Source organism: Mizuhopecten yessoensis, unplaced genomic scaffold (genome assembly GCF_002113885.1).
Source record: "Mizuhopecten yessoensis strain PY_sf001 unplaced genomic scaffold, ASM211388v2 scaffold2429, whole genome shotgun sequence".
NCBI lineage: Eukaryota > Metazoa > Mollusca > Bivalvia > Pectinida > Pectinidae > Mizuhopecten > Mizuhopecten yessoensis.
The window spans coordinates 608,176-625,581 of record NW_018404542.1 but is presented as its reverse complement, the minus strand read 5'-3'; the positions used below and the strand labels follow the sequence as shown (position 1 = coordinate 625,581).

Genomic DNA, 17,406 nt, shown 5'->3' with positions numbered 1-17,406 from the left:
CCCCCCCCCCTCTCCTTCCCTTGTTTTGTTAAAAGCAGGTAAATCCATACCTGCCAACTTTTTGAAATTTCCATGTGGGATATAACAAAAAAATAATATTAGTTGAACATTTTGAGTTGTTCCGGAAAAGTTAAAGCAAACTTACTGGTTGGAAAAACTAAATTTAGGGGTAAAAAATTGGGAGAGTTGGCAAGTATGTCAATCAGGAACAAGCGGAAGCAGCCAGCCAGGCTAGCAATAGTGGATTATTGCTTTAGTGATGGGACATTATAAATTCTTCCATGCTGTCTCATTGTGGTAACAGGTGCCCAGCTGTGACCTGTTGGTGGTCAGGGCCTCTCATCAAAGGTGCCCAGCTGTGACCTGTAGGTGGTCAGGGCCTCCCATTACTGTGGGTAATTAATGTTTGGCCTGAATGGTCACTTAACAAAATATCAGCCTTTTATTTACACACACTAAATAAGTTGAATTCATGAATTTTGCGCAATTTGAGTAGTAACTAGCAGTAGTATGGGTAACAGCACATTTCAAATCAACAAATGAAACCTGATTATTTCACTGTTAATATGGAAAAAGCTATGTCAGTCACAAATATCTTTGTTAAACAATCTTTTTTGTAGAACCATGTAGCACTTGCACATTTAAACATAGTCACCTCCGAGTTTTGACGGCTGAAAAACGTCAGAAAAAACGTGATCTGTGTCACGTTCAATATAATATATCATGTTATTTCTCTGACAAATGAGAACTTAATGTTTAGCGGATTTCACTGTGTTATCAATGTGATTACAGTTTGAAAATTAAGACCCTCACTTTCCCCCTGGGAGCATGATGGGCAAGGCTAAGAGGGTTGATGTGACATACATCATGTATGTTAGTCAACCCCAATATTTTGTCAGCGAATCCAGTCACACTGCCATATTTTGATTTTATGTACAATTCTTTTGTTTGTCACATCACAACAACACAGCAAGTGTACACGAATTACAACTCACGGGACCAAATCAGATTTCTGGATTTTAGTTGCATTAAAGAATGAAAACCTTCTCCATTTTGAAGTTTTCAGAGAGGTGGCTATCTTTATTGCTCGCTCTACAAATAAAGAAATGACCAGAACAAGAGAAACGATATACAATATGTATTTATTTAGCAACAGTGAACTGCATGGCTATTTAAACAGATATAGAGGTGGTACATGTAGGTAATATTTAAAACTTGCGAAGCCTTTTAAACTTGTTCTGATTTAAGGGAGATATTAGGCCGGAAAAGGAGATATATTAAAAACAACTTTACAAAAATAAATCCTATTTCAGTTAAAATTTGCACCTTGAAAAATTTAGCTGTCTCAGATATCCCTGGAAGTAGATTCTAGCTCTGTGAAACAGAGCAGAACTGTAGGGATTTTTGTTGCTGTGTCAAAAAGAGAGGTCATTGTCATGTGTACTTATACATATATAATAAACACATAATCACTATAAGCAGTAGAATTGCAACCTAAAATAGCATGAATACTTTTTGTCAGACGTGAATGTCATCAGTAGATGATGTTAAAAATTACATTACTGCTGTATTCACAGAAAAAAATCATCAAATATTGCCATTTTTGCCCCAAAGGTAAATAATGCCCCCCCCCCCCCCCCCGGGAAAAAAGAAGGGCCAAAAGGGGGGGTGGGGGGGGGTCCCGTAAATATTTCAACAAAAAAAAGTTCATGTTCTACAAATAACCAGAAGACACAAATAAAATTTCATGTTTATTAACCCTTAGGCTGCTACGCACAGCATACGCCGTTTTGAAAAGTCGGGTCGTCAGTGCTAGGCACGGCATAGGCCGTTTCTCGGTCTGAAGGTTTTGATCGGTAGCCAGGAAGTGTGAAGTCGGGTTGTTGCTATACCAAACCTGACCGTGTATAGTAGAAGGCTTCTGATTGGTTGTTTTGTCATTACTTTCAATATTCCAGGCAGTGTACCCTAGTAATGACCAAAGGTGTGCGAGAGAATTTCAAATTGAAAAAAAAAGTCATATAAATCGTGGACGTGTAGATTGAAGCGATGAATATGATGGTAAACATATATTCATTAGCATCACCTACGACGATAATAAAGGTTTTGAAGGGTTTAACATGGTTGATGTGGGAATACTTCGGTGTAACATAATGTGTAACTTTCCAATGAACGGCTTTGTGCCCAACGCAAACATGAAAATGACGTCAGACTGAGGCGCACATGTCGTCTGCAGGTGAGGCCGAATTGGACATTGACATTGATACGTTTTTGAATATGGCTTGGAACTCAACATGTCAGAATCTCCTCAACGTGTCACAGCGACGCTATTGTGATTTCAGAGTGGGGTTTGTTGTGTCTAGAACCTTGAGTGTTTAATCAGTGATCACAAGTTGTTGTTACAATTGAACCGTACCTGTGGTCTTATTAACCAATTGTTATTTTATAATTGCGTTGTTGTTTTTATCAGTATTGTAAAATTTAAAGGGGGGTGGGGGCTTAATGGCAGGCACCCACCCTGTTCCCAGGACATTGACCAAAGTGGGGAGTGGGCTTATTTGCGAGAGGGGGCTTATTGCCGGTAAAATACGGGGTAATATACACGAAACGCTGTAAGGTAATCACATGAGTGTGAAATTGTCACTGGGGCAAATACAGGTTTTATCAGTAAAGTTTGACTGAACAAAAGTTTCTAGGTATACGATTAAGTGAAGTTTTCCTCATTGTAAATCTTAAAATGCAATTAATATAAAATCTAATTTCCCTTTGACTACAGTACGTACCCTTTCCTCTAGGTAGGATATAAATGTACCAATATTTTCACTTGGGTTTCTCACTCATTAAAAATACTATTAATCTGTTATACTCATGAAATATATATAGTATTCAAAGAAAAAACCCTTTAAAATCCTCTGTTTTGTCACAGAATAGCTGAAATGTACTCGTAATTTCATGAAGGTTGTTGGTCTTTCAGGCAGAATTTCCCTGAAATCCACACACACACAAAAAATAAAAAAAATAGTATTCATTTTCAGAGGATGACAATTTAAATCAAGACAGACTGATGTTTCAGATTTTACTTATTACACTGTTCTTGTTGAGATTGATTTTGTCAGCATGGTTGCAGTGTTCAGCACTGCCGTCCGCCCTAGGAATTGATTTTGTGCTGATGGCACTATATGCATACTCTGAAGATGAGAGTGGTTTTTTTGGGGTGATGTCAATTTGAATTTATGCGTGGTCTCTTCTGTGGCTATTACCCACATTTAACTGCACCAGATTTGGATTTCATTCAATTACCGACAGCCTGCACACCAAAATCTGCTTCAAATCAAGAAATAGACACAGTTTTTTGGTTATATCACTGTCTTTGTAATCTTCATGTTCGCATCTGGATTTTATTCTTTGTGACAGACTGTTACCTAAAATCAGCTAATTGTGGTATAAAAGACTCGTTAAACATTCTAATTATATCTTTGAATTTTTTTTTTCAAGTTTTTTCATTACAGAAAAGTATTGATCTTGTACAGTGTTGATACAAAGGATTTAAGGGTTCAGATGTGTTATTAGGTGTGAATACACGCTGGAGATTCTGTCTAATCTATAGAACAGGCTTGTACAAATGATATACATCAGAGCCCATCCTGTTTTGACTTGCCTGTCCGGCATTTGTTCCGGGGCTGTTGACAGTCTGTGGAGCTCCAACTAAAAATCAATTACCTCCCTCCCACCTCACAAGACTGGTAAGCTCAGGTTGGCGCTTAGTTCTGTGACATTGGACCTTCCAGATTAATAATTAAAAAAAATATATGAAGTGTTCTTATCGTAGTTGTATCATCAACAAAGGTATATTGACACAACATTGAGTGTGTCACATTGATATACAAAACCATTCTTATAACAATAATCAGGGGTGAATACGAAAGGCTAAGAATAGCTTCAAGCAATTATAGATAATTCACTCATCTCAACCATATGCACTAGCCACAGCATAATCTGAGTGGATTCATATATACCCAGAAGACAGGTGGCATGGCTGGCTGATTGGATGCCAGACTGGAACAGCAGCTCCTAGGTAGATCACGTAGTGTAGACCACATCTCCAGACAATGGGTTTGGGATATTATACCAGAAATAGCTCTCCAGTTCTCTATTTACAAAATGTCTGCTATTGCCTTCTCTATAAAACATCACTAGTTACAAAATGTCTGCTATTGCCTTCTCTATAAAACATCACTAGTTACAAAATGTCTGCTATTAATTGCCTTCTCTATAAAACATCACTAGTTACAAAATGTCTGCTATTGTCTTCTCTATAAAACATAACTAGTTACAAAATGTCTGCTATTGCCTTCTCTATAAAACATCACTAGTTGCAAAATGTCTGCTATTGTCTTCTCTATAAAACATCACTAGTTACAAAATGTCTGCTATTGCCTTCTCTATAAAACATCACTAGTTACAAAATGTCTGCTATTGCCATCTATATAAAACATCACTAGTTACAAAATGTCTGCTATTGCCTTATCTATAAAACATCACTAGTTACAAAATGTCTGCTATTGCCTTCTGTATAAAACATCACTAGTTACAAAATGTCTGATATTGCCTTCTCTATAAAACATCACTAGTTGCAAAATGTCTGCTATTGTCTTCTCTATAAAACATCACTAGTTACAAAATGTCTGCTATTGCCTTCTCTATAAAACATCACTAGTTACAAAATGTCTAGTATTGCCTTCTATATAAAACATCACTAGTTACAAAATGTCTGATATTGCCTTCTCTATAAAACATCACTAGTTACAAAATGTCTGCTATTGCCTTTTCAGCATATATAATGATGCATTTATTACAGGACAAAAGAAACGTTATTGTAAAAGTCTTTAACTTAGGACCCAGAAACTGTACATCATTAAAAAAACCGTTTACACAAAACCAAGGTTTTGTAAGGTCTCTGGAAAACTGGACAAGGGAAACCTAACCTAAGCATAAGGCTTTTTATCACTAGATGAAGAAACACTTACCCAATAGTAAAGATTCTATCACAGGACGAGGAAACACTGACCCAATAGTAAAGATTCTATCCGGGACGAGGAATCACTGACCCAATAGTAAAGCTTTAACACAGGACATGGAAACACTGACTAAATAGTACAGCTTTTATCACAGGACATGGAAACACCGACCCACTGGTAAAGCTTTTATCACAGGACGAGGAAACACTGACCCTATAGTGAAGATTCTATCACAGGAGATGGAAACACTGACCCAATAGAAAAGCTTTTATCACAGGACATGGAAACACCGACCCACTGGTAAAGCTTTTATCACAGGACATGGAAACACTGATCCTGACCCAATAGTAAAGATTCTATCACAGGACGAGGAATCACTGACCCAATAGTGAAGATTCTATCACAGGAGATGGAAACACTGACCCAATAGTAAAGCTTTAACACAGGACGAGGAAACACTCACCCAATAGTAGAGCTTTTATCACAGGACGAGGAAACACTGACCCAATAGTAAAGATTCTATCACAGGACGAGGAAACACTGACCCTATAGTGAAGATTCTATCACAGGACGAGGAAACACTGACCCAACAGTGAAGATTCTATCACAGGACGAGGAAACACTGACCCTATAGTCAAGATTCTATCACAGGACATGGAGACACTGACCCAATAGTAAAGCTTCTAGCACAGGACATGGAAACACTGACCCACTGGTAAAGCTTTTATCACAGGACATGGAAACACTGACCAACTGGTAAAGCTTTTATCACAGGACAGTGAAACTCTGACCAACTGGTAAAGCTTTTATCACAGGACCTGGAAACACTGATCCACTGGTAAAGCTTTTATCACAGGACGAGGAAACACTGTCCCAACAGTGAAGATTCTATCACAGGACATGGAGACACTGACCCAATAGTAAAGCTTCTATCACAGGACGAGGAAACACTTACCCAATAGTAAAGATTTTATCACAGGACATGGAAACCCTTACCCAATAGTAAAGACTTGATCACAGGACATGGAAACACTGAACCAATAGCCACGATTCTATCACACGACATGGAAACACTGACCCAATAGTAAATCTTTTATCACAGGACAGTTAAACACTGACCAACTGGTAAAGCTTTTATCACAGGACGAGTAAACCTTATTGTAAAGTCAGGTACAATAAACTAGGAAAATCTTAACTAATTTTAAAATCTTATATGCTGGACTATAAGGAACACTCTCACAGGACATGGAAACACTGAACCAATAGCCACGATTCTATCACACGACATGGAAACACTGACCCAATAGTAAAGCTTCTATCACAGGACGTGGAAACACTGATCCACTGGTAAAGCTTTTATCACAGGACGAGTAAACCTTATTGTAAAGTCAGGAACAATAAACTAGGAAAATCTTAACTAATTTTAAAATCTTATATGCTGGACTATAAGGAACACTCGAATAGCGAGACCGTACCAGCTGATTGTAAAGCCTTTACATTGGGCCAGGGAAGTTTTGCTGGTTAATAAGTTTCTATATATATTGGGCACAGACAAGGTTTTGTAACAATAGAGATGGCTGTCAGGATCTCGGCTAGTGGCAATTGTGTCTATATTTGGTGACACAGGGATGATACTTGGGAATAGAACCACAACATGGGAAGAAATGTCAACGTGACTAAGAGTAGACATTCCTCATTATTAGCATGGTAGATTTCAAGGATGACTGAATGTGTTTTGGTTATATGTTGCTTTGGTTTCAAACATTCCATACATTCTGTTTTATTTCCTATATAATCTCACGTAATGATGACTTTGGAATATTATTGAAGCCAAATGCTGCAAATTCCTCTATTAAGTTTCCTTCATCAAATATTTCCTGCAAATTTACCACACTTTTAGCTCTCCTTCAATAAATTTTCAGTGCTAACTTTGCCTTTCAGTTGAAGACTACTTATGTAAGTTAAAATCTTACCCCTGTTAAAGTTATCCTTGTGTTTCAGGGTGAAAAACGCAGAAGTAGAAATTTTCCATGTTACAGTTAGATGAAATAGAACGGTCACAATAGTTAAATGTATGTAGCTACAAAGTAGGCTAGGCATGTCGTGGGTAGTAGGCTAAATAATGCTGTCTCCCGACTTACCAGAGAGTATTCAGAGGATTATTAGAACAGGGTTAGCCATGGCTGTGTTCTTAATGGCTCTATACAAGATGTCATGATGGTGCCAGCACTGTGGAACCAGGCTATCTTGTCGTTGGACGGACACCGAGGGCTCCGACCTTGACAATGGTAGAAATAAAAATCTGTCAACGCCATAAACAATTAGCCAGAGTTATCAGTCAGTAACAATTAACATGGCTGAAAGCATTGGCAGTGTTGTAAAGCTGAACTGTTCATTGTTGATCAGATGATGAGAAGAAAATTCTGATTGATCCTCACATTTACTCGCCTAACAAGGTTCAATCAGTGATGATGTACTTAGGTCTATTTGCCGTAATTGAAGGCCTGTTGTGCTTGACAATGAGTTATTTAGGAAGTAAACAAATTGTATTTGTTGATGGATTTTGTATAAACTGATTTTAACAAAGATATTGTTCAAACTCATACTTTTTATACACCCATCAAAATTTGGACGGGACTTATTACAGTACAGGGAGCACCTGTCAAACCACACTTCTGTTTCTACAAGAAAGCTTGCTTAAATATGGTTCAATTTTGATGAAACTTGGTATGAATGTTCATCATACAAAGATAAAGGCTAAGCTTAAAGGTGAGCGAAATCGACACATAATTCATTAGCATAATGCTATCTGATTGCAATTGGTCAATGCTTTTCTCACAATAACTATTTTTTTAGTCAAATATGACAGGATTCTGATGGTCAATATTTACACTATGTCTAATAACGAAATCATTAATAAACAACAGATTTTAAAAAAAGATATCGTGTAAGATGACTTGACTATGGGCAAAAAGGGGCACTTTCTATTTTTATGGTTTGAAATATATACAAAGGGAGGCAATTGCTAATCAATAGTTTAGAGGTCGTAAAGGATATGTGAAATATATTTATTCCTTCAGCTTAAGTTGGTCAAGTAAAGTATGTTTTCTCCTTTCACCACAGTCCAGGAACAGTTCTCAACTTTACTGAATAATACAGTTCAATGTTGTTTTCTTCTCCTTATATTTACGTACATTTAGATACAATAATGCATTAGAAGAACTCTAAGTATGTCAGATTGTCATGGGATGAGCGTATATTGTTCCGCCCTGTAACGTCAGATTGTCATGGGATGAGCGTATATTGTTCCGCCCTGTAACGTCAGATTGTCATGGGATGAGCGTATATTGTTCCGCCCTGTAACGTCAGATTGTCATGGGATGAGCGTATATTGTTCCGCCCTGTAACGTCAGATTGTCATTGGACGAGCGTATATTGTTCCGCCCTGTAACGTCAGATTGTCATGGGATGCCTGTAATATTCTTGTTCACCTATACTGTTAGACTTTATTACGGCTACTCAAGTATTAACAAAATATGTTGTTGATGCAAAGTTAAAAGAGGACAAAAATACACTGTTTATTATCAACAGTATTTACTGGGAAATAATTCATGTTTGATCATTGCACAGCTCAGAATACTCATGTCCAGATTATATGAAAAAGTCAGTGTCATTTTTCCGTATTGAGTATCTGATGAAGCTGATCTGTTGTGCGAATTCACTTTGTGATGTTTTGTTTCTTGGGCCAATCAAACAAATGAGGATAATGCTGGGTACAAATAAAATGGACACTCCTTATACCATGTTGCAATGCTTTCAGGGCCTAGTGGAGGGAAACACATGTGTTTTAACAAGCTGCTATTTACCTTTAATCGTCGTGACATTCCCTGAAATTTTCTGTTTCATTGCCGCAATATCTAAATGACTTTTCTATAAGGAGCCAAGTGTTTATGCAGGCCATTCCAGGAGAACTGAAAACACTTTTGTTTGATATTTGAAATTTGAGCATCGGCTTTAAAAAATAAGTTTTATTGCTCTTTCCGGTCAAGTTTTGTGCTTTTATGTGTTTTGTTCTTCAGTTGCATTTAAAGATGTAGAATTTTTTTTATTTTATTGTTTTTACCGTTTTAGCTAACCTTTTCCTTGCGGCCATGATCCTGAAAGAAAAGATACGAGCTGAAAATCTTTTTGGTAAGTGGGATATTTTCGTTTGATTATTTTGTAAGAGTTGATGTTGTAAAAGTTACAGTAAAGGTTTACAGTAGCATTAAATGGTACAGTAGCACGAAAGGTTACAGAAACTGTAAAGGTTACAAAAACAGTAAAAGTTACAGTAACAGTTACAGTAAAGGTTACAGTAGCAGAAAAGGATACAGTAACAGTAAAAGTTAGAGTAACAGTTACAGTAAAGGATACAGTAACAGTAAAGGATACAGTACCAGCAAATCCAGCAGTAACAGTAAAAGTTACAGTATCATTTAAAGGTTACTGTGACAGTAAAGGTTACAGTAGCATAAAATGTTATAGTAGCATAAAATGTTACAGTAGCATAAAATGTTACAGTAGCATTTAAGGTTCAGTAGCATTAAAGGTTACCTGAGCATTAAAGGTTTCAGTAACAGTAAAGGTTACGGTAACTGTAAAGGTTACAGTAACTGTAAAGGTTACAGTAGCATAAAATGTTACAGTAGCATTTAAGGTTCAGTAGCATTAAAGGTTACAGTAACTGTAAAGGTTACAGTAACAGAAAAGGTTACAGTAACAGAAAAGGTTACAGTAACAGTTAAGGATTCAGTAATAGTAAAGATTACAGTTAGAATAAAGGTTACAGTAACAGTCAAGATTACAGTTACAGTCAAGATTACAGTAACAGTAAAGGTTACAGTAACATTAAAGGTTACAGTAGCATTAAAGGTTACAGTAACTGTAAAGGTTAAAGTAGCATAAAGGTTACAGTAACTGTAAAGGTTACAGTAGTATTAAAGGTTACAGTAACAGAAAAGGTTACAGTAACAGTAAAGGATTCAGTAATAGTAAAGGTTACCGTTAGAGTAAAGGTTACAGTAACAGTCAAGATTACAGTTACAGTCAAGATTACAGTAACAGTAAAGGTTACAGTAACATTAAAGGTTACAGTAGCATTAAAGGTTACAGTAACTGTAAAGGTTAAAGTAGCATAAAGGTTACAGTAACTGTAAAGGTTACAGTAGTATTAAAGGTTACAGTAACAGAAAAGGTTACAGTAACAGTAAAGGATTCAGTAATAGTAAAGGTTACAGTTAGAGTCAATGGTTACAGTAACAGTCAAGATTACAGTTACAGTCAAGATTACAGTAACAGTAAAGGTTACAGTAACATTAAAGGTTACAGTAGCATTAAAGGTGACAATAGCATTAAAGGTTACAGTAACAGTAAAGGTTACAGTAGCATTGAAGGTTACAGTAACAGTAAGGGTTACAGTAGCATTAAAGGTTACATGTATCATTAAAGGTTCAGTAGCATTAAAGGTTACAGTAATAGTAAAGGTTACAGTAGCATTAAATGTTACAGTAAAGGTTAAGGTTACAGTAAAGGTTAAGGTTACAGTAACAGTAAAGGTTATGGTTACATTAACAGTAAATTAAAGGTTACAGTGACTTAATGGTTACAGACAAAAATACTTTGAAAGTGAAGGTTACAGTAAGAGTTACAGTGACAGTGAAGGTTACAGGGACAAAAAATGTTACTGTAAAAGCTACAAGTTAGTTTACATTAAAAGTTAAAGAAATATTGACCAGATCTGCTATGAATTGTGACCATGTGGTCCCTGTGGCTCAGACTGGGTTGGTGAGAGTTCAATAGTAGTTAGGAAAAATCTTGAAATATGGTTATATGTGCAAAAAAGTCAGGAAAATCTGATATCATTTTAAAGCCATAAATCAGTTGATAGAAGTAAGATTGATATGTTTAGAGGATAAATTTTGCTTTGAAAGCCCTTTGAATGTTTCACTGGTTAAAGTTAACCAACCGTTGAGCGTATAGAACTGTGTTTGATAAAAATGTGTTTCTGTCGTTGCAACAATGAATGCTATTTTGACAAGCAAAGAGATATTTAGGCTTTTTGTAACATTAACTCACCTTACCAATACCATCAACAGTAATAAAGCTACCAAGTGAGCATATTCTGTGACATTTCTTGCTGTATAGAATGATGAAAATATTGTAAGTTATTATGACCAGGTATTACAGAGTCTAACCGTGACCAGATATGGGACTTTCAGAGGTTGACAGGTAGGCTTATTACTGGTTGATTTGAATTCAAGAAGTCCAGCTTAGCCTCTGATTGGCCGAGATATTTTCTATTTCAATTTCCGTCAGGCTGATTTTGACAAAACTTTTATACAAATGTTCATGTCATAGCCCTGAGCTAGTGTTGTTGTTTCTTTTGTACCAATTCACAAACACCTCTTTTCTGATTAGCTGAGACATAAACATCCTTTCCACTTTCTCTAGGCCAATGGTAACCAGACTTGATCTGAAGGATACTCTGATGGCTCAGACGTCTGCTGTTGTAACTTGTGTTGATAGGAAATCCAAAATGGCTACCCTGTCCTTTCACAATTCCGCTAGATAATTTTAACCAAATGTCATACAAATGTTCCTCTCATACCAGGTGTAATTCTTTGGGCCCGCAGGGAATGTAAGCTGGCCACCATTATCCCAAATTAGCAGAAACATTCAACTTCAACGTCTCAAATAACAGGTGAACGGTACAGGCCTGATAGGCCTTTTCATCATTTATTGAACAGGGTTTAAAAATTCCATATTTTCTCGGTTTCAGGGTCTGCTATGGCTGTCATTGGTGCTTTTCTCATCGTCACCTTTTCATCCAAGGTTGGTATGAGCACTTCTGTTTACTGGGATATTTTTGTTGCAGTTTAATTTTTCGCTTTTTTCGCCCTCCGTATTGAAGGCAAATATATCATTACAGCAGACATTTGTAAACAACATAATATAAATAAATGTAAGGGACGAATTTGACATTTGGCTAAAAAATTAAATCCTCAGTAAACAAATTTCACTTACAAAGACATTTTTATATTGCTAAAAGTGTTGTAAATGCCAGACTTGAAAGTAGGAAGACCTCCTTCCAGCATTGCTAGGCTCCATTCTGCTCTCACAAATATGAAAGATGTTCGTCATCAGTAATTGGAGTGTTATTGTGGTGATAGGTTCCCCAGGGCTCATTTATCATTGATATCATAGAGAATTGGTGTTGTGAAAATGTATGCATGTAGTTGTATGATTCCTATTAAATTTTCACTAATATTGATCTCTGAGCCACATCCACTGTTAAAATCAGTATAGGACAATTTGTAGCAATTCTGAAATGAAGCTAACCAGCATGTGGTCTATGTATTACTCTACACGGAGTTCACCGATATAATTGGATTTCTAGGAAGGAGGCTGGCACAGACTTCTTCTGAGGTGGTTAGCTGTTTACTAAAATAGATAACAAAATTTAGGTATATCTAATTATCAACCTGGAGGCACTGAAAGGTAACATTTCTGTAGAATCTTCCAATAATGTACTTGTTGTCACATTTCAACTGTATGTCTACAGATCTTGTGTTACAGTGTATATCTGTCAATCATGTATTACAATGTCACGCAAGACAATGTATGTATTTCAATGTCACACATAAAAGTGTATATCTGCCAGCCCTGTATTAGCATGTTAGACATTACAGTGTATATCTGCCAATCATGTATTACAACGTCACACAAGACAATTTATGTATTACAATGTCACACATAACGGTGTATATCTGTCAATCCTGTATTACCATGTTGGACATTACAGTGTATATCTGCCATTCCTGTATTACAATGTTAGACCTTACAGTGTATATCTGCCAGTCCTGTATTACCATGTTAGACATTATAGTGTATATATGCCAGTCCTGTAATACCATGTTACACAATACAATGTATATCTGTCAGTCCTGTATTACCATGTTACACAATACAATGCCATACATTACAGTGTATATCTGCCAGTCCTGTATTACAATGTTACACAATACAATGTATATCTGTCAGTCCTGTATTACCATGTTACACAATACAATGTCATACATTACAGTGTATATCTGCCAGTTCTGTATTACAATGTCATACATTACAGTGTGTATCTGCCAGTCCTGTATTACCATGTTATACATTACAGTGTATATCTGTCAATCCTGTATTACCGTGTTAGACATTACAGTGTATATCTGCCAGTCCTGTATTACAATGTTAGACATTACAGTGTATATCTGTCAATCCTGTATTACAATGTTACACATTACAGTGTATATTTGTCAGTCCTGTATTGCCATGTTAGACATTACAGTGTATATCTGCCAGTCCTGTATTACCATGTTACACAATACAATGTATATCTGTCAGTCGTGTATTACCATGTTAGACATTACAGTGTATATTTGTCAGTCCTGTATTGCCATGTTAGACATTACAGTGTATATCTGCCAGTCCTGTATTACAATGTTACACAATACAATGTATATCTGTCAATCCTGTATTACAATGTCATACATTACCGTGTATATCTGTCAATCCTGTAATACAATGTTATACAATACCATGTATATCTGTCAATCCTGTATTACAATGTCATACATGACCGTGTATATCTGCCAGTCCTGTATTACAATGTTACACAATACAATGTATATCTGTCAGTCCTGTATTACAATGTTAGACATTACAGTGTATATCTGCCAGTCCTGTATTACAATGTCATACATTACCGAGTATATCTGCCAGTCCTGTATTACAATGTCATACATTACTGTGTATATCTGTCAATCCTGTATTACCATGTTAGACATTACAGTGTATATCTGTCAGTCCTGTATTACAATGTTACACATTACAGTGTATATCTGCCAGTCATGTATTACCATGTTATACATTACAGTGTATATCTGTCAATCCTGTATTACCATGTTAGACATTTCAGTATATATCTGTCAATCCTGTATTCCAATGTCATACATTACCATGTATATCTGCCAGTCCTGTATTACCATGTAAGACATTACAGTGTATATCTGTAAGTCCTGTATTACAATGTTACAAATTACAGTGTATATCTGCCAGTTCTGTATTACCATGTTAGACATTACAGTTTATATCTGCCAGTCATGTATTACCATGTTATACATTACAGTGTATATCTGCCAGTTCTGTATTACCATGTTAGACATTTCAGTATATATCTGTCAATCCTGTATTCCAATGTCATACATTACCATGTATATCTGCCAGTCCTGTATTACCATGTTATACATTACAGTGTATATCTGCCAGTCATGTGTTACCATGTTATACATTACAGTGTATATCTGCCAGTCATGTATGACCATGTTATACATTACAGTGTATATCTGTCAATCCTGTAATTCAATGTCATACAATACCGTGTATAACTGTCAATCCTGTATTACAATGTCATAGATTACTGTGTATATCTGTCAATCCTGTAATACAATGTCATACAATACCGTGTATATCTGTCAATCCGGTATTACAATGTCATACATTACCGTGTATATCTGTCAATCCTGTAATACAATGTCATACAATACCGTGTATATCTGTCAATCCTGTATTACAATGTCATACATTACCATGTATATCTGCCAGTCCTGTATTACAATGTCATACATTACCGTGTATATCTGTCAGTCCTGTATTACAATGTCATACATTACCGTGTATATCTGTCAATCCTGTATTACAATGTCATACATTTCCGTGTATATCTGTCAATCCTGTATAGATATGAAGGGCAACTGTTATTGTTATATTTGGTGGAAAACCCCCATCACCTCATCACTGAGATATGACAAGGGAATGTAATTTTGATATTTAAGTGGAAAATCCCCATCATTGCATTACTTATATATATACTTCTGCCAATGAAACCATTTGTGAGACATACATTTATGTTCAACGCTGATACAGTAACAATGTCTTTGTAGAAAGAGATGGTACGGGATGGTGAGGAGCTGAACACTGCTGTCACAGAAGTGTCTTTCATCGTTTACATAGTAAGTTTTCTTCACCATGAACTGTAAATATCCTTCATTTAGTACATTTCAATTTGCCTTCATCATGTACGCTGTCAGTGTACTTAATTGTATATGTTTCTTCATTGCAACTATTTTTACTCTATTGTGAACAATGTAAGTATTTTCCATTGTGTGTATTGTAAGTATTTCTCAAACAATACGAAGATAGTGGTACCTTATAAATGTTTATTAACAGAATATATCAATATGCATTATTAAAAAAATGGATTTATGCAATATTTTTCCATTATTCAGAAAATACAACTTGGCACACACAGGAAATATAATAATATTGTACGGTATTTGTGGAGAAATGAGTATCTAAATTAACAGAAGCAGAGTTAATGATGTACACTGCTAACCATCAGAGCTGTGTGATTGCCAGCTGTTAGTTAAATTTGCCCTACACAGCTCTGTAGTGTTAGAGAGAGAAATAAGGAAAGAGCTATTAAGGAAAGCCTTTTGGCATTTTACTTAACCAATAGACAGAAATAGCCTTTGACAGATTTACAATTCATGTAGCAAAAGATATAGCCAAACACGATGATATTTATCTTGAAGTCGGGGAAAATATGGGCAATAGTTCGCAGGGCTGACCTATCAGTGTTCGAGTTTTCTTAATTTCTCAATTGGCCTCCTTTGTGTAAAATTATACTTAAAGAATTATTTCAGCTGGGTGAACCTACCTTTAGTCAGACTACCTGCAGAATCAGGGGTTTTCATCTGCATCTTTTACTTAGAAGATGCTGAAGAGACTAAAACTGATCTACTGAACTCATCCCTACTGATCTACTGTCCCCATCCCTACTGATCTGCTGTCCCCATCCCTACTGATCTACTGTCCCCTTCCCTACTGATCTACTGTCCCCATCCCTACTGATCTACTGTCCCCATTCCTACTGATCTACTGTCCCCATTCATACTGATCTACTGTCACTATTCCTACTGATCTACTGTCCCCATCCTTACTGATCTGCTGTCCCCATTCCTACTGATCTACTGTCCCCATCCCTACTGATATACTGTCCCCATCCCTACTGATCTACTGTCCTCATCCCTACTGATCTACTGTCCCCATCCCCACTGATATGCTGTCCCCATTCCTACTGATCTACTGTCCCCATCCCTACTGATATACTGTCCCCATCCCTACTGATCTACTGTCCCCATCCTTACTGATCTCCTCTCCCCATCCCTACTGATCTGCTGTCCCCATCCCTACTGATCTACTGTCCCCATCCCTCCTGATCTACTGACCCCATCCCTACTGATCTACTGTCACTATTCCTACTAATCTACTGTCCCCATCCCTACTGATCTACTGTCACTATTCCTACTGATCTACTGTCCCCATCCTTACTGATCTACTCTCCCCATCCCTACTGATCTGCTGTCCCCATCCCTACTGATCTACTGTCCTCATCCCTACTGATCTACTGTCCCCATCCCCACTGATCTACTGTCCCCATCCCTACTGATCTACTGTCCCCATCCCTACTGATCCACTGTCCCCATCCCNATCCCATCCCTACTGATCTTCTGTCCCCATCCCTTCTCTCTCCTTTCACTGGCTTCTCCCTAGGCACACATCTTCACATGACGTTAGCTGTTGTGAGGATGTTAAACCCCAAACAAATAGATAAACACCGNCCCCTTCTGATCCACTGTCCCCATCCCTACTGATCTACTGTCTCCATCCCTCCTGATCTACTGACCCCATCCCTACTGATCTACTGTCACTATTCCTACTAATCTACTGTCCCCATCCCTACTGATCTACTGCCCCCATCCCTACTGATCTACTGTCCCCATCCCTACTGATCTACTGTCTCCATCCCTACTGATCCACTGTCCCCATCCCTACTGATCGGCTGTCCCGTTCCTTCTGATCTACTGTCCCCATCCCTCCTGATCTACTGTCCTCATCCCTACTGATTTACTGTTCTCATCCCTACTGATTTACTGTCCCCATCCCTACTTATCTACTGTCCCCATTCCTACTGATCCACTGTCCCCATCCCTACTGATCTACTGTCCTCATCCCTACTGATCTCCTGTCCCCATCCCTACTGATCTACTGTCCCCATCCATACTGATCTACTGTCCCCATCCCTACTGATCTACTGTCCTCAAATTCTTATCCTTTGATGACATATCCCTACTGATCTACTGTCTCCATCCCTACTGATGTACTGTCCCCATTCATACTGATCTACTGTCCCCATCCCTACTGATCTACTGTCCCCATCCCTACTGATCTACTGTCC

General features: G+C 37.2%; 1 protein-coding gene across 1 annotated transcript in view; it reads left to right on the top strand.

Annotated features, from left to right (window-relative positions):
* The window catches only part of LOC110445969 (NIPA-like protein 2), a 40,524-nt gene that overhangs the window by 9,402 nt on the left and 13,716 nt on the right, over window positions 1–17,406 (top strand). Inside the window, exons 4-6 of the mRNA XM_021490887.1 lie at window positions 9,150–9,209; window positions 11,839–11,891; window positions 15,050–15,118. Coding sequence (XP_021346562.1) covers window positions 9,150–9,209; window positions 11,839–11,891; window positions 15,050–15,118 — 182 coding nt within the window. The remainder of the gene's footprint in view (window positions 1–9,149; window positions 9,210–11,838; window positions 11,892–15,049; window positions 15,119–17,406) is intronic.